The sequence below is a fragment of the Chelonoidis abingdonii genome, chromosome 4, assembly GCF_003597395.2.
Source record: "Chelonoidis abingdonii isolate Lonesome George chromosome 4, CheloAbing_2.0, whole genome shotgun sequence".
Lineage (NCBI taxonomy): Eukaryota > Metazoa > Chordata > Testudines > Testudinidae > Chelonoidis > Chelonoidis abingdonii.
The window spans coordinates 151,158,769-151,177,491 of NC_133772.1; the positions used below are offsets into that span (position 1 = coordinate 151,158,769).

Here is an 18,723-nt window from a genome sequence, read left to right on the forward strand (position 1 = left end):
CCATGCAAAGGACAAGTTAGATGTGTACTGTTACCCTGACACAGCATACAGTCATAGTAACTATATATCAGTTATTCAAACATGCAACTCTAAAAATCTGAGCACAACTGCCTAATCAAACGTATGCATGAAAATTTCAACATGTGATGATTGTCTATAGTCCTATATTATATATTGATATATAGGGGCAGATCCTCAGCCAGTGTAAACAGTCTCACTTTATTGACTTCAATGGAACTATAACAGTTGACACCATCTGAGGATCTATTTTATTATTTTGAAAGTGCTCTGTAATTAAGTCTTCTGCAATCACTGTTTATATATTTTTAAAAAGTGTGTACAAAGGATTGTCTACACATGAAGTTATTCACGTATAGCTCTGTACGTGGTCACGTTGTTCTGGAATAAGTGTGTCCACATATGGAGTTATTCTGAAATATCTTGTGTGCTTTAAATTCACATCCTACCCTAATTCAAATAAACTTCCAAGTGTAGACAACAAGTTTTAACACTAAGTATCAAAATATTTGTTGTTCTTTTTAAAGCTCTCTGATCATTCTGATTTACCGAAGAATGCATTCAGAATTTTTTCTATGCTTGTGGAGTTTTTATGTATTGAGCATATTGATTATGCCTTGGAAACTGGACTTGCTGGTAAGCGTAATTGTCTTTTGTTTTCTTAAATGTGTGGTATTTCATTATAAAATAGCACATATTAATGTTTCTAATTTCATTGTTCAATGCATTCAGAGCACTTCATACTCTTCAGTGATTGGCCTTGAGATCTATTCAAGTTAATGGTGTGCAAAGTGTGTTGATTAAGGGAATTAATTTATTTGGAAGCCAAAGTATAAGCTTCTAAAGCACAGCTTACATATGGGAAATCAGTACAGATTGAAAGACAATGGTTATTCAGAAATATCTGGAGGCTTTATTTCCTGCATCATAAGAATCTGAGCATGATCATTCCTTTCCTACTTCTTTCACCTTCTCCATAAAAAGAGAATAAGGTTTTAATAGAGTATGTTTATTTAGAGTGTGTGGTTTTACATGTATATGTTATATAGTGGAACACTTGTTATATAGAAAGACTTTTCTCATATTTACTTTTTAAAAACTCTTTTGTTTGTATGTGCATATTTTAATATTTTAGGGAAACTTCTCAAAGTAAACTTTTTTTCTCTGTTTCAACTGTTCTGAAGAATAAACTACATGTGGTTAAAACAGCAAAGAATCTTGTGGCACCTTATAGACTAACATCTGACGAAGTGGGTATTCACCCATGAAAGCTCATGCTCCAAAACGCCTGTTAGTCTGTAAGGTGCCACAGGATTCTTTGCTGCTTTTACAGCTCCAGACTAACACGGCTACCCCTCTGATACATGTGGTTACAGAGTTATAAGTCTTTCGTACAATTTGCTGCCTTTTGTTGATAAGCAAAATTCCTATCAATATTAGTGGGAGTCCATTGAAGTTACCCTTTGTACTATCTGCATACAAAGAATATTGTATATAGACTTCTAGGGTAATTATGAAAAAATCTCCTGTGATTTAGGCTTAGTCTACATTACAGAATTAGGTCAACGTAAGGCAGCTTCTGCTGACCTAATTATGTCAGTGTACATACTACATCCTTGCTCCCCCTGATATAAGTTCCCTATTACACCAACATCATAACTCCACCTCTGCAAGAGGCATACCGTTTATGTTGGTGTAGCTAGGTTGATGCAGTGTCTGTGTAGACACTGCATTACTTACCTTGGCTGTTAGCTGTCATAGAGCCATGAAATTGACAAGAAAGCTGGGGCAGGTAGAGGGGCTCCAGCTAGAGCCCAGCTGTTCTCAGGCTCCCCACTTCCAGCTGGGCTGCACCCGTCCTGCTCAGAGCCTGGCTGCCCCCTGGCTCCCAGCCCAGCTGATGCCCAGGCTCCCTGCTCCCCCTGTGCCTGCCTGGCTCCCTGTGGGGAGCTCTGGTGCTGCCCAGTGGCAGGGAACTGTGTGGGAACAGTCCTCCACACTGTCCCTCTTAAGTCAGTGGAAGTGCTCCTGGTGAAGATGTGCACCAGGGTACTGAGAACATGAACCACTGCGGTGGGTGTAAGTCGCCCTAACATAGGTTGACTTATGTTTCTAGTGTAGTTGTGCTCTGAGATGCCTAACTCCCGTTTTCAAAGTGACTGAAGTTCTTAGGAGCTTATATCCCATTGATTTTAACTGAAGTACTTTTTTGAAAATTTTACCCTTATCCTTAGAAAGGATAGTGATACAGATTACATGCACAATATTTTTTTTATGATCCTAAATAAATGTTTCTGCCTTAGGCATTCCTTCTCCTGACTCTAAAAGTGCAAACCTTTATTTCCTGGATGTTGTACACCAGGCCAATACTATTTTCCACTTGTTTGACAAGCAGTTTAATGATCATCTGATGCCATTAATCAGGTATGTAAGGTGTTGTTGTTTTGCATTTCTTCTGTGAATATGTATGGTCATCATTGCTAGAAATTATGAATTTCATTTGTGTTACCATTAATACAGTTAAATATTTTTATTAAAATAAATTTGCTTTAAGAATAATTCAAATTATTGATGATGGAAGTTGTAGAAAGTGTAGTGTTTATAGAAATCTGACTTTTAATCAGTAAATTTGGAAGAGGAGTCTTTTAGTCTATTATGCTGACGTGCAGCGTATTGGCATGCACAGCAGTCTTGGCTCACTCTTTGGTCCACTGGGGAGTGGCGGCAGGATGGAAGCAGACTGCTCATTTCAGGGGCAACTCCCTCTGAACTACACCAGAGTGTCGCCCACCTCTGGGTCAGCAGATACAGTTGTAGGGTCTTCTGACTTTTGAAGTAGCTCCATCCGTTAGTCCTTGATTACAAAGACAGATAACTGCATCCAGTCTGATACTTTCTGGGAGAGGCTGGTGGGGAATCCTGAAGTACTCCTGTTCTCGCTAGCAACCAAAGCAAATGGATTTGATTTGTATTATGTTTGACTGTTATGATTTTTCCCTACTATTTTTATAGCTCTTCTCCTAAGTTATCTGAATGCCTTCAGAAGAAAAAGGATATAATAGAACAAATGGAGATGAAACTGGACGTGGGCATTGATAGGCAAGTGAAGTTTTAAACTTTCCATCAATCACTGCTCTACTTACCGTTTTTAACACACAGAAGTTTTGCCTTAGCTTGTTTTTCCTTCCGGGAAGTAATCATTTAGAACCACGGAATTTATTTCCTTTGAAATCCAAACAGAAAATCAGAGATCACACTGAACTTTTGTCACGAAAAAACTAATTTTGGGAGGCTGAAATTTTTCCATGATTGATTTTTGACCTTAAACTAATACTTTTGGGAAGAGTGAGCAAAATCTTTCATCCACTTTTGTGTTGAGGGAATGAGATCATTCACAATTTTCATCTGTCTCTTTAAAAAACAAACACAAAACCCCCCAAACACTTCATGTTTTGGGCTATGGGGGAAAAGCTCACATACAGAATGTTGAAACTTTAAATTTTAAAATATTTAAAGAGCAGTATATGTGACAGACTGAAAGGGATTAACTGACTTTCTTGAGTGGGACCGTGGTGTAATGCATATCTTGGGAGTCAAGAGAATTGAGTGTAATTCTGGGTTTGACATTGACTTGCTCTGAGACTTGAGTGATTCATTTAATCTCCATCCCTCAGTTACCTCCTATATAAAATGGTGTGATTTTTATGAATGGAAAAAGCACTATAAATGCAAAGTATTATTGTCATTTTGCAGTGGGAAAAGACAAGAAAGAGGTAATGCTTAATGTTAGGGAGCAGAGTCACAACGTAAGTACTATACTTACAGAGTAGCTATATTTTTACTTGTACCAAGGAGATTTGTATTATTCCCATATCTCCAAATGATTTGTTGTTTGACCTTGGACCAGTTGCTTAAGCTCCATGCCTTGGTTTCCCCTTCATAATGTAAATAATACATCCCCATGGGAATTGAAAATAATGTCTGTACTGCCTTGAAAAGTGCCATATAAGCATTAATTATTAGGTGTCCACTCCATCCCGAAGGAGCAAAGAACAGAATTGTACAAGAGAAAACAAGCATTACTCCTTGTATCCTAGCTCTGTTACCTTCTGCTCAGTGAGGTAGACTCTCAAAGGAATTGAGGGGTGGTTTGGTAAAAGTATTTGCTGTGGCAATGGAAGGAAAGGAAAAACGGGAGAAAGTACAGAGATAACAATGGAGATTTTAGCTTCTGCTGCTGGAAATGCCGTAGTGGTTTAAACATTAAGTATGAAATACTTAGACTCTCTGAAGCCGCAGGTTCAACCCTAGACAGGATTGCCTGAGCCCTCAGTGTCAGAGGAGATAAATTAAGTTCTGTGTACAATAAATAATATCTAAAGACTATGTGGGGATTTTCAAACGTGCCTAAGTGATGGAGAAGCACAAGTCCAGTTGGAAGTCAGTGCTACTGTGTTCCTAAGTCACTTAAGGTGGGATTTTCACAAGCCCCTGTGTGTTGCAGACAACTACATGTTTGTGATGACTCTGTAAAAGTGAGACCAGTTTTGAGACAAATCACTTATATAAAAATGTGGTTACTTGCACACCATTTTGTCTACATGAGCACTAAAATACCAGAAAGAACCCCAAGAATAGATCATGCTGGACTTGGGCACCATCTGGTAACAAAGAAAGGTAGATTCCCAGGCATTGTTGGTTTAAATGTTATCCAGAATCTGACAATGTCTGATAGCAGACCCTTGAAGAGTTTTCATAGTGATGGTTTCTTCCTTAGTAATGATTAGTTGAGCAGGTTTTAGTCCATGGACCATCCTAATGAATAAGCGTTGCTGTTCTGTATATCCATAGAGATTGCCTTACATGCATGTATATTAAAAGTAGAAGTTGGAAGAGCAGGGGGATGTAGCTCTGATTTCTGTTGTTGGCTGAGGCAAGGTTGTAGAGTGAAGTACAGCCAGAATGGGAGTCTTAGCTTCATAGGCATGGAAAATAATTAATTAGATTCCCTGTTTTGGGATTAGGTATATTTTTCCCTCCCTCAAATCCTGTGGAGTTTTCATAGTCCAAGCTACGTAGCTTCATTTTTGCTGATTACGGTCCCTAGAAAACAGTGAGAGAATCTATTCTGAAAAAATGAGTGTTCCAGTGAGAGTCACTTGGGAGAGTGAGCACCGTGTATTGCAGCTGCTTTGCTCTTCAAGCACTTCCTGGATCAGCTTTGGGATTGACTGTAAAATAAACCATTTCTGACTTCAGATAATTTTCAGGAAGGATAACTGCTAGGGGGAAGAGAAGACCTGTGATGCAAGTAAAGTTGCACAGGATCTTTCAAGACAAGTGACCAGCACTGGTGAATGGAAAGATTCTTTCTTGTTGCGTGTGTTTTGTGATGCTGTTTCGCTTGAGCTGTGTATTCTTTATAAAGTTACTGAACTAGGTCTAGAAAGTTCCCTTCAGAGTCTTTCTGGTTTCCCCAGCAAAGAAGAGTGCCTGGCTATTCTGAAGAGCTGGCTTTAAATTGGTTATGTTTCAATTAATATGTCTCCTTTAAAATCAGCTGGCCAGCACGTACTGTGTTGCATTCCAAGATAAAGAGAACTTTGGAGCAGAGACTTCTCAAAGGTTTCTGTCTGACTCTCATGCCCCTACCACTTTCAGAAAATCAGACTTGTCTTGTGTACTAAAATTTACTGCATAGCAGCTTCAAAAATATTTTTGATCTTTGTAGTTCATTTTAGCTTAAACATCTTTTTTTTTTTTTATATTAAATGGTGAAACTCATTTAATGTTCATGAATTTGTAGAAGTGGTGGATAATGGTGGATTTCCACTTCACTGTGCACTAATCACTTATATTTTATGTGGGATCACTTTAGAATTTTTAAATGTTAAAATCAAGTAAAAAGTTTTATTTTAAAACACATGTATATTTTAACTTTAAAGGACACTGAATTGTATGATTGGTCAGATGAAGCACATCTTGGCTGCAGAACAAAAGAAGACCGATTTTAAACCAGAAGATGAAAACAGTGTTTTGATTCAGTATACTAATGTGAGTAAACAAATAGAGATTTGTCAGTAATACACAGTAGCATTTTGAAGATAATTTGAGCAGTGTTGGCATTTTGATAGTGTACATCCGATTACATGTACATCTGATTAACATTCAGGCTTGTTTCACTCTATGCCAAGGATTCTCAAACTCCTTCACAATGTGAATCCTACACTTGATGGGAGTATTCTCAGTTTTGTTGTATAATAATAGTGTCCAACAGCCCCCGTCAGACTGGACTAGGTGCTGTACAAACACAAACTCCCCTTCCCCTAAAGTACCATCTAAATTAACATGGACCAAAACTTAATAGAGAGTTTGTCATGCATCTGCCTTCCCATTTGCAGGTCTTCCCAGTGATAATGGCAACAATTGCTTACCCAGAAAAGTAATATTAGGGCAGTATTTAATGAATTATGGATGTCTTTCAATGCAATTTTTCTGCTGAAAATGAGGAACGCCAGCAGCAAGTGGTCAGCTGGTGATCCACAGACCGTTGTGTGAGCCAGTGCTCTGTACATTGCTCGTGATTAATCCGAGACTTTGCTTTCCAAATGTTTAAGAGGGAAAGCTTCTCTCTAACCAGTTAACTTACAAGCAATCTTTTTATAGGCCTGTGTCAAAGTATGTGGCTATGTCAGAATGCAAGTGGAAAAAATTAGAAAGTCTATGGATGGTAAGAATGTGGACACAGTTCTGATGGAGCTTGGAGTTCGTTTTCATCGACTTATTTATGAACATCTACAGCAATATTCCTACAGTTGCATGGGAGGCATGTTAGGAATTTGTGATGTGGCTGAATACCGGAAGTGTGCCAAAGACTTTAAGGTTAGTGTATGTATACTTAATATGTGTGGTGTTTAGAGGCATACATAAAATGCCTGGATAGCGAAACAATATTTTTGTTGAAAAATGTCCTTCATATAGCCACATTTCACATCTTTTGCCTTCTATTCACAACCTACCATACATTTTAGACTGTAGATTGCCCTAGTAGCATGGCAGCAGCTTTAACCATTTAATAAAAGACGTCAGCAAGACCGTCTTTTCCAAATAGTTCTCATAGCTGTCTCCTAAATTCACTTGCTTTGTGTCATGAGCTTTCCTGAGTCAGTTGAGCATCTCACAAAGCAAGCTTGCCCTGATTTTATAAATCATAATAGCCACCTGGGATTTAAAATTCCGAAACATAAAAAGTCCTGTGGTGGCTTAACCAAATGGTTTAGTCATAGTTAGATCCCTGACCAAGCCAGGCCTCTTGGGTTAAAGTAGGGGAAGTCCTTCCTCCTTGTCCCAGCTTCAACCAAAACTAGCCCTTGGAAGAAGCAGCGAGCCCATTTTATCTTGCCTGCTGGGCCTTGATTAGCTTCTGTCTGCTTCCAGCCCTTCTAGCTGCTGGAGAATTAATCCTTTTTGGTGCTGCAAGCAGCTGACCTGGAATGGCCTGTAGACAGTTCTTGCCAGTTCAGACTTGCTGCTTTTTTTTTTTTCACAGACATATTCAGGTGGAATGGGTCAAGGTGGTGGTGGGGATTTCAGCAGGGAGTAGCAAATAACTGCTGTGCACCAACATGTATTATTTTGAATGCAATTCAAAAACACACTGAGTGTTTTCATGTGTATGTAGAATTTCACATTGAAATAAGTTAGGAATGTACGCACTGCCAGACAAGATAAGACCTGTGGTCCATCTAGCCAGTATTCTGTCATCAACAGTAGTCAGAGGGAGATGCGAGAAACCCTGCATTAGACAGATGCAGGGCAGATTATATTACATATTAGGTGTCCTCCTAATCCCTTTTAGGTAGAGATTTAAGACCACAAACATCTAAGGATTAGTCTTTTGCAAAATTTGTTACCATCCCCTATTATAATTCTGGATATTCTTTTTATCCTAAACATCCCATTGTGCTAACTTTTTGGCCACAACTTCCTGTGGCAATGAGTTCCACAGTTTACTTACATGTTATATGAAAGTATTTCCTCCGCCTGGATTTGAATTTGCCATATTTAATTTAACTGAACACCCGCTAGTTCTTATGTTTATGAAACCGAGCAGAAGCTCCCAGCCGCCTCCATATCATTCGTTGTTATATGCTTTTAAAGCGTTATGAAGCTGACTCATTATTATTTCCAAACCAAGCTTCTTCAAATAGCAGAAGCACTTGTTCTTAATGTGAGTTAAGTTCATGGCAATTTTGAAGCTTTAATAAATCAAGGCCATGTCATGTTAGAGCACACAAAAAATATGAAAAAATTCTTTGCAAACTATTTTTTCATGGTGGAGTAACAAAAATAAAACTGAACTTTACCAAAAATGAGAAGTAAGCGGGTAACTTCTTCCAGAAAGCGATAATTGCATGTAATTGGGTATTATAAAAATACCACCTCGGTCATAAGTAGTGTAACTATAATATTAGTGAGTGGTTGTGGGTTGTTTTGTTTTGTTTGAACAATTTTCACACATTCTCTGAATGGTCACATCTCCCATTTGTTCTAAAACAAAGTACCCAAATTCATATACATTTTTAAAAATTATATCTGGCTTTTGAAAATTGCTTTAGTCTGTTTTTTACAGAAGACACAAATGAGTCTCCTGTGTGGAAAATAGCACTGACATTCTGGATGAACTGTGCAGCAGCTATTTCATTATAAGACTTATACTTACTTTGAGCATTTTTACTGTGTTTTTTTTTCTCTCTCTCTTTCAAACAGATTCCATTGGTGTTACAGCTTTTTGACACCCTGCATGCACTCTGCAATCTTTTGGTGGTAGCACCAGATAACTTAAAGCAGGTCTGCTCAGGAGAACAACTTGCTAATCTGGACAAGAACATCCTTCACTCCTTTGTTCAGCTGCGAGCTGATTATAGATCTGCTCGCCTTGCTCGTCATTTCAGCTGAGAATACAGACAAACATGTTGTACCATTGCCAGGCTGGGGGTGTTAGAAAGCACAGGGAATAATTTCTTATTAAACAGCAGTTGTAATTTTTGTGGGACAGTGACTGTTCAGAACAAAGCAGCAGCCATATTTAAACCAGAATTTATTTGAAGAATGTGAGCAGATATAATCCTTAATTCATATTCCTTAAATGACCTTTCCCCCAGATATGAATTTCTGCAAAACTACTTGCCACTAATTTTCCATTGGAAAAATGTTGGTGAAGGAAGGCAAGTGATGAATTGAAAGTATTTTAGTCCTCAATCTTGAATTATCTAATACCATTTGTTAGACTTTAACTACAGAGCATAGCGTAGGTAATGGATTACATAGACTAAAAGTGTGTAAAAACATTCATCATTTTTAATGACTTAAACTTCAGCACAGCTAATCATAATCAAATTATCTTTGCTGATTGGTGTTTCTAAATCATTTCATTCTTTCAAAATGTTATCCTACACTATACAATTTCTTGCTTTAATTAATTAGCTTTGAATTTATCTGAGATGTAGGAGTAACAGAAACACTATCCCAAGAAAGATGTAATTTATTCATTGTATAGGACTTTAAGCTAAGCTAAATTGGAGAAGGGTTTTTGTTGTTGTTGTTGGAGCCCACTGGAATGTATCAACTTCATATGAACTCACGGCACTCTGTTTATTACCTGTCTGATAATGGCACTTTTAATTTTAAATATGTTCCTAAATGAATGCAGCCACCTTGTTTTAGATTTCATTACTGTGAGGTGAAGATGCTTGTCGGTTTAACATAATAGAAGTTTGTTTGTTTTTTATTCTGTACATAAACAAATTGAGATTGTAACAGAAATGAAAGGAGGAGGTATAACCCACACATTCATCTGTAGGTGGGAAGAATTTGTATAAAATCTAGCCAAAATCCAAAGCTGAAACTTAGTTTAACTTTAGGACACGATCTTCAATACCTGAGCAACATAAAATAGTTGCAGGTGCAGAAACTTTTCTTCCCCCTATATATCTAATGCTGTGGATAACTATTACTGTATGTGTATTTAAACAATTGGAACTTACTCAAGGTGCGTCTGAGATGGATCCATGTTGGGTACAGTAGCTGAAGTGAAGTAATGGGGATGATGAAATATTTGGGGTAATATTTCCCAACAGTTGAAAATTCTGTAGTAAGTGGTGACATTTTCGAGCCAGAGAGCACCTGTAGAACTCGGGTATGAACTGTGTTGTTTCAGTGTTCTAAGTTCCACTCATTATCACTGTGCAGATCATCTGTAGCGCTCTGTCTTAATTCTACTCTGCAGACTTGGCATATTTTCCACAGAACTTTCTCTCTCTTCTTCAGAGTAGGTTTTCCTAAAATCTACTTTGTCTCTCCATTACAGCTATCCTCTGCCAAATTGTTTAAAACTTCCCAGGCTCAGTCAAAATTGATTTTTTTCCCTTTATTTTATATCGAGCAGAGAATTATATTGATAAACAAGAGAAATCAAGTATGCCAGGTTTTCCTCCAAAGCATTCTGGGAAATTGTGGCAGCTTTGTCCAGATATATAGCTCTATTCCTTGGCCATGGCAGAATCACAAAGAGTTCTGGATACTGGAGGAGGCACATGCTTGTAGTGTTGCCATTTTTAGAAAGCTCTGATGTGAATTCAAATTATACCTCTCTCTGTTACCTCTGTAACTTAAAGCCAACAATTTTAAGATAGTGGCTTTACTAACCAATATAAAATCTTTGTACAAAAAATGTCAATTTGTAAACACTTCAGAACAGTAAACAAAACCACTAGGCATCATTTTAAGACTGCAAATTACAGAAATGCTTCAAAATGTCTTATGTTGTAAATTTCTTGTTTTGAATTATGTTTTAAAATTATATAAAATGTACTCACCATATTGTTTACTTTAACTGTGGTGTTTTCCATGCATAAGTTCAGTGCAATATTCTCTGTCTATTAAAATAATGATGAGATAACAATAGGTGAACACTTAGACATGTAAAACACTCAATAAAAAAATATTCCCTCCACATGCCTTTTTCATTCCATTCCATTTCCATATTCTTATCTTTATATGCAATTGTATAAATCCCTTTTATTAAAAAAAAATCAATAAAAGTAATTTTACTGATCAAATGTATCGATTAGTGTGGGCCTTCCCTTCCCACTTTTAAACAAAATAAAAAACATAACACAAACCTTTCATATAATAGACTATTATTACTATGAAGTTTACCGTAAAAAATAAATTTTGGGTTGGGATGGGGGCGCTATAATTTTTATACATTTCAAAGTTTATAGCTTTTATAGCATGTAAATTTAGGAAAATATTTCCAGGAGTTTCTGAATATAATAGCAGTACTATCAAAAATACAAATATGCTTTTTTATGTGTATTTAATGAGCCAAAAGTACTACTTTTCTAATGTTTACTCTTGGAACATTGGCTTTTAACAGGCTGGCAGCCAAGTGAATGTTAGAGGAGGTATGTTGATTTGCATGTAATTATGCTGGTCTCCAATTAGTGAAAATGGTTTTGCAGTAAATTATTGTAGGTTGGAAAATAAGCTATGTTTTTACACGTCCTATAATTTATTAACATGACTTGGTGTTGTATAGGCGTAAGTGCAGAGGGCAGAAAAAAGCAGGCTCTTCATAACAATATAACTCAACAAATATAAAAGAAAAAGCAAAAATCAGGAAATGGAGGATGTGGTGGACGAGGATGGAAAAAGGGAAGTTCTAGGTGGTTAGAAAGAGAGGATAGTAGAAAGACCATGAAGATGGCATAAGCTAAAAGGATCTGGAGAACAAGCAATCTGTAAGTAAAAAGGCCAGCACCTGAAAAGGGAAGGTTAGAGTTCTAAAATATGATTTAACCGGGCCCATACATCCACAATATGGGAGAACAGACAGAATTGTGATCAGAATTCTTTATACAAGATCCCATCCTTATATTAAATGAGATTCTGCTTTCTGTGAGAAGAGGGAAATATACCAGCAATCTGCAGTTTAATTGGAATGCAAGAAATTTTCCTGGAGCCAAGCTTGTTTTCTTTTTCAAGGCTCACAGTGGTCTGTAGAATGGTACATGGCTGTTTGAATTGCAAGATACTGACATGCAAAATGTCCGTTTACTGTGGATCTCAAGCAATCAGTAAAATAACTTGGTTTTTCTGCCTGTCTCTAAGTGCATATAAAGCACCTACCATGGTTTAATTTAAGTACTGCACGTAACTTACAAATACAGTGAGAGGTGCCTCAAAGGCAGTCCAACGTCATCTGTATCTAACTGGTGCCCCTGTGGGTGGATGTTTAGTTTCTCTCCTGCGCTAGGTTGTATTCTGTTTCTGTGGGGAATGCAACGGCAAGGAGGTGCATCTTATTGATGACTGAGAGGCTAGGACTCTTCCTGCTCTTCTTTGGAAGTGTGCCCTGTTTGGCCTGCTAGCACTATCCCCAGCTTCCTCAAGTCTGTGTATGGGTGCCAGTAAACCTAGCGTGCAGGATGATCTTATCTGCCATGGAGGATTCCTGGAGGAAAGGTGACCTTTGAGATAACATTGGACTGTTGTGGCAAGGGCTTTGTCAATCTGTATCAGACCTCTGAATTGACTTGGTAGTGCAGGAGGAACCGGTGAAGGCTGTTGGGAGACAGGCACCAGCTTCATTGCCATCACCTCCTCAAATATCGGGAGAAAGTGCAGGCAACAATCCTCCCCCTCTTCCTCTTTCACCCTCAAGAAAACCCTCCCTCTAAAAAGTACCTCATCTGAAGGAGTGGAAGTTTGAGAGTTCAGTTACTGCTAACAACTCAACACTTGGCTATGATCTTCCCTGATCTGCCTGTGGGTAAGGCTGTACCTCACAGGGATAATTCCCTTCTGAGCATTGCAGGTGGGAAGCTACAGACTGATTCGTCCAGCACACACCCTCCTCGCTGGAAAGGTTTGTCTTCATGTATAGTGCTACACTGGTGCAGCTGTGCTGCTGAAGTGAAGACACTACTCTGCTGACGGGAGAGCTTCGCCATCAGCATAGTTAATCCACCTCTCTGAGGTGAATTTAATAATAAATTAAAAAATCTTGGGACTAACTTTGCAGACCATCACTAGTCAATCTGCTTATCCCTTTTCCCCACTACCATCTCTGTCTTGCCCATTTAGATTGTATGCTCTTTGTGGCAGTAGCTATTGTCTTTTACTCCGTAAATGGTGCCTCACTCTTGGTTGGCATTATCCTAATACTAATAAATAATAGTAAACTTGCAAGAGTTGGCAATGCTGCTATTGAGTGGATTTCACTTCCCAATCCCTCTTTACTCCTCTTGCATTAGAGCCAAGTTTCTTGTGCTTTAAATCACTGGAGTAGATGTCACCTTTTGATTAACTCCAAGACCTGCTTCTGTAACTTGTAAGAAAACTTGTTTCCAAATGCCTTTGTATTTTAGTGGTCTCCATAAGAAGGTGGCAACATCTAAAAGTTGGTAGTCCAACCTGATAAGTGAAGGTGTAGTCAGTCAATACATAGTGTGGCACATTCGTACTGTTTCTAAATCAAAATGAGTTGGGCTTTGCCTACTGAGGAGAATGTGTTACTGGTCTCCATTGAGCCAAGGTTAGACTAATCTTGCCAGTTTAAGTGCAGTAATTTTGAACTTAGCAAAATACTGAATATTACAGTGCAGCCATAGAAAAGCCAGTTAACGTGAGCTTTAATCTGAAACCTTTTTATAACATTCATTTTATTGTAAACAATTCATTAAAAATAACTTGTTAAGGCTTAGACACATGGATTTTTGAAGGTTGCTCATTGTGCTTACCTATCCATCCAAAGTCAATTTGAGTCTGAATATATAACATTTTACTCATAATAGCAAACAACTTCACAGAAGAGACATTTATTCTGGAGGCATAGATTCAAACTAGACAGCAGTGATGCATTACAAATATATAATTATTTGCACTAATATTTGAGCAGGTGGAATGGATTAGTACATGGTCAACATTACATTGCTGATAACATGTATTTTTCTGTATTAATATGTACTGTGCAACATGTATTAAAATGGTCAATAATTCATTTTAAAAGCGATACCAATATTTATATTGCTGTGTTCTGCAGTCAGCAAAACGAATTGGTAAAATTTGCAAAGCTGGGCTAGATTTAACTTTAAAAATATTTAAAGACCAGAATTAATTCTCTCCTTTAAAAAACAAAAGACCTTGCTATTTCTTTTTAAATGTCAGTAAAATTGGGAGTTAGCAAAGTATGTATAATATCCACTGTCTGAATGAAGGGATATTTAAAAGAGGGTGACAGGGTGGGTATGAAGAGACAGAGACAAGTGACTTACATAAGCTATTATCTCTGGGGCAGGTAAATAAAGTGTAGAATTAAGAGTAAGCAGGAATATTATTACAGATATAAGGCTTGTCTAAATGGGGACACTCAGGGAAATTAATCCAAATTAACTAAAATTGGAAATTTAAAGTGAATTGGTAAAACCGCATAAAACCCTTGTGTGGACACTCTTATTTAGAATTAAAAGTGTCCTTAATTCGATTTAGTTTGTCTTCACTTCCAAAGTGACTTAATGTAAGACACTTTAAAAGGGCCTGAGCTTTAGAAAGTGCTGAGCACCCACCCTCTGAAAATCAGGCCCCTTTAACATGTCTCAGGTTGGGCACCCAGTGTAAAACTGGTCGGGAGCTTTATCCGATTTCTTTTCCATCAGAAAATACTGACTCACTGAAACTAAAACTTTGCACAGACACTTACTGGTTTTGATGGAACTTCAGTCAGGAAGATTTCTCAGGGCTTGGCAGGAATTTCTGGTCAAGACTACACAGATAGTTTAGAGCAGGCTAGAGAGACTGTTCAAAGACTACCAAACCTGCCTTTCCCTCTTCTCTCTCCAGTCATGCACTGGCCACAGCTCACCTGGACTAGCAAATCTCTCCCATGTATGTATATGCAGGTATTGGTCTATACAGTCATCTCTTGCAGACAGCTTTGGACATGGCTGATTTCTTTTTCTGTTCTATGTAACTTGTTTATCTTAAAGTAACATCATGTATCCAAAAAGCTTCTTTAAAATGTAATGGCAGCCTGATACAGTATCTAACACTGCCTGCTATTAGCATCCGTGTGAATGAGCACCCTGCTGAGATGGACAAATAAAGACTTGCTTAGCTATTGTGAATCATCTTGCTTTTGAACTTGCTTTTTCTCTGTAACAGTGAGAGCAAGAGACAAGTAATAATATAGAGGTAGAGGGGTAAGTGTCGTTCTAGTGGTTGAGACCGCAACTATCTGACTGTTACCTAGGCAAAATAAGGCATATTTGTTCCAAATTCATTGGTAGTGTAACATGCACAATTCCATTGACTGGAATGAAGATATTTAATTATTTTATAATATTCATGCACATTAGACACAAATCTTGGGCTTCTTACATAATGGGAGATTTCCTTTGAAGCATAAATCCAGCATGACTTTGAAACCACTAATGCTGCTTCAGTTTAACAATTCCCACACATTTGAGATAAAATAGGTAAACTGCTTGGCTGAATTCTAATTTAGGAGAAGCGCATAACCATTTTCAAGTTGGTCTATTAACCCCTGCCCCCCCGTACATTGCTAAATAAATTCGATAGCTTAGATCAAAATTAGTTAAAGTAGCATGTAGGCATTACAATTTCTGTTTAGCTGCTTCTGCTCAAACCACAAACTAAGCCCTGGTCTATACTGTGCGGGGGGGGAATCTATCTAAGTTACACAACTTCAGCTACATGAATAAGGTACTTAGATCAACACCATGGTATGTCGACTGCTGCCACTCCCCCATCGACTTTTCTTGCGCCTCTTGCGGTGCTCGAGTACGGGAGTCGACGGGAGAGCACTCGGGTCAATTTATCATGTCTAGACTAGATGTGATAAATTGATCCCTGCTGAATCGATTGCTACCAGCCATTCCGGCGGGTAGTGAAGACATACTAAGATACAAGCTACCAAAATGTCAGCTACATTGCTGGTGCATAAACATAGTGCTAACCTTAGCACATGCATATTGGATACAGCTCACTTTTTGGTGACTTGGATACTAGGATGGTACTTTAGATAGAAGCTGGAAATTATCCTTTTCTGGGAATTGAAAAGTAGCTCAAAGTTACTTTTGGGAGCTTACAAACATCTGCAGTATGAAGTACAATAGATAGTAGTCCCCGTAAAGATGAGGTAAGGATTTTATGAAGTTAAAACACTTTACCTAATAATAAATTAATATTTGGTCCAAAAAAGAGCACAAGAAATCCAGGATGAATGGAGATTCAGGATTTATAGGAAAAAAGCAGTAAGATTGACTCTAGGAAATTATTCCAAAGTGTACACTCAGATTATACCACCAGGGGGAGGATGCCTTTTACATTAGTGAGATGATCCAAAATTTATCCATTACTTTTTTTAAGACACCACACATGTTGAGAAAATCCAAGGAATTCTTTGTGCAACTAATAATGCAATCTGTATTGCTGTTTTCAATTCAGACCCACCGTATGAGGTAGAGTACATGGAAGTGGGCAGCTTCGTGTTTTGTTTCATACAAAAAATGGTGCATTTTAGAAACATTAGGGGCCTAGCTTAAAAGGAGAAGGGAAAAGAAAAACCCTAAGTGGATGCTTAATACTCAGCTGTGAACTCATGTTGTGAGGGCAGAAATGAACAGCAGCATCAGATAAGGGACAGCGTTCATGACTCCCTATTTCCAGGATTTTGGTGGTTTGAACTGGATCATTAAAGCTTATAAAAAGTGTTTTTCCTTGTGAATTCTTGAGAGAGAGTGGGGATTGGACTGTCAAGCCAACCTAGAAAATGTGTATTAGTTACACAATGTGGCATCAGATACAGGATTTTGCACACATTTTGTGCTTTTAATTGGAAGCATTTATTATTGTTTGGGTTTTTCAAGTGCCAACAATCTACTTTTGTGCTGCACAAGACAAAAATGAATATAGTCCCTTCCCTGAAGAGTTTGTAGCCTGTAAAAATAAGCATAGGAAAGATTGGCTGTACTGGGGAACCAAGAAAGGAGAATAACGGGGATATTTTAGTTTTCGCTTTATTTTTTGGGCATAGAGCTATATGAATTCTGGGAAGGAAATGGAATGCAGCCAGCTCAGGGAGGAAATGTGTTGTGATGCAAAGCATGCAGCTACATTCTCCACCACAATGTGTGACTGAAATGGAACCACTGAAAGAACAGGGAGTATATAATTCCCCGTATTCTGGGGCAGGACACTAGAGCTAACAGCCTTGCTCTTCCGAAAAAAAAACTTGCTGTGGAAAGTCAGCATGTGACCTCTCCTCTGAAAAATGAGAGGAGTGCCACCTACTGAATCTTAAGTAAATGTACTGCGTATATAGGTATTTATATAAACTTACACTGACTGAAAGGTTTGGCTAGATCCCAGTCAGAGGGCACATCTCCTTTAAAAGTTATGCTCAAGAAGGCCATGGAGAAATTCCGGCTACCATTAATTCCATACCCGGAAAAGCTCAGTTAAAATTGTATTGCTTCTGACCTTCTGGTGTATTACTGTCTTTACGATTATGCGACACACACGGAGAGAGTGAGTGAGAATATCAAATATATTAAATCTGCCTTCTTCCTGGGTACAGTATGTGGGAGAGTCTGACTGGCTAGGAATTTTCTCTTCCAGCCAATTTTTCTTTGACACAATGCCAATGAATAATGAAGTTTTCTGCACCATTTATGAAAGTTCAACTCCTTTCTTTAGAGGAGGCTGAAGTCTGGGCAGTGTGATCATCTCTCTTTGGGTGGCAAAGAATCAAAGGCGTGCCGATACCTGCCTGATCATGTTTAAAATCTTGTTGAGCAGTCACAGAGGCACGCAAGGCTGCCCATAGCTTATGGACATTAAACGGTGGTTGACCCCTCAGGGCTTCAAGGTAGACTTGGTGGTGTATAAATCCAGGCCCTCAGTGAGGAACTGGCCCTTCTCCAAATGTTGTTAACATACAAGCCAAGAGAGTCACTTTAAATCAGCTGCCCTCATCACTTTGATGCCTGAAAATTGCCTGGCTCCCAGGAGGGCATTTGGGTTTCATTTTTTCCACTGCAAATGGAAGTCTCTATAGCTTGCATAATTTCATTAGAAAATCCTGTAAAGAGAGGAAGGCTTGGATTGAGTGGACTCCTTCCTAGAAGTGTTCAATGGCATCTTTAGCAGGACTGCAAGTACAGTTGGTTGTATAGGCAGGGCCTGGCATCTGGTTTATCTCCAATGAGAGTGATGTGCCCAGAGCTGGCTCAGAGCAGGGAGTGATGCAGGCATGAAAACTTCACGTGCTCGTGGCAGTGCTGATCTGGGGGCAGGGGGATAAGCTAGAGCAGTGGCTCTCAACCTTTGCAGATTATGGTACCCCTTTCAGGAGGCTGATTTGTCTTGTGTACCCCCAAGTTTTACCTCATTTAAAAACTACTTGCTTACAAAATCAGACCTAACCATACAAAAATGTCACACTGAAAAATTGCTGACTTTCTCATTTTTACTATATAATTAGAAAATAAATCAATTGAAATATGAATATTAAACTTACCTTTCAGTGTATCGTACGTAGAGCAGTATAAACAAGTCATTGTATGAAATTTTAATTTGTACTGACTTCATTAGTGCTTTTTATGTAGTCTGTTTTAAAAC

The 18,723-nt window shown here is 38.2% G+C and overlaps 1 protein-coding gene across 2 annotated transcripts in view; it reads left to right on the forward strand.

The window, feature by feature from the left end:
- Positions 1-11,138, forward strand: part of EXOC5 (exocyst complex component 5) — a 43,252-nt gene extending 32,114 nt beyond the window's left edge. For both annotated transcript variants that reach the window (XM_032769219.2, XM_032769220.2), the window contains exons 13-18: positions 546-654; positions 2,322-2,442; positions 3,031-3,117; positions 5,964-6,072; positions 6,685-6,900; positions 8,788-11,138. In XM_032769219.2, coding sequence (XP_032625110.1) covers positions 546-654; positions 2,322-2,442; positions 3,031-3,117; positions 5,964-6,072; positions 6,685-6,900; positions 8,788-8,976 — 831 coding nt within the window. In that variant the 3' untranslated portion in view covers positions 8,977-11,138. The remainder of the gene's footprint in view (positions 1-545; positions 655-2,321; positions 2,443-3,030; positions 3,118-5,963; positions 6,073-6,684; positions 6,901-8,787) is intronic.
- Positions 11,139-18,723: the final 7,585 nt, after the last annotated feature.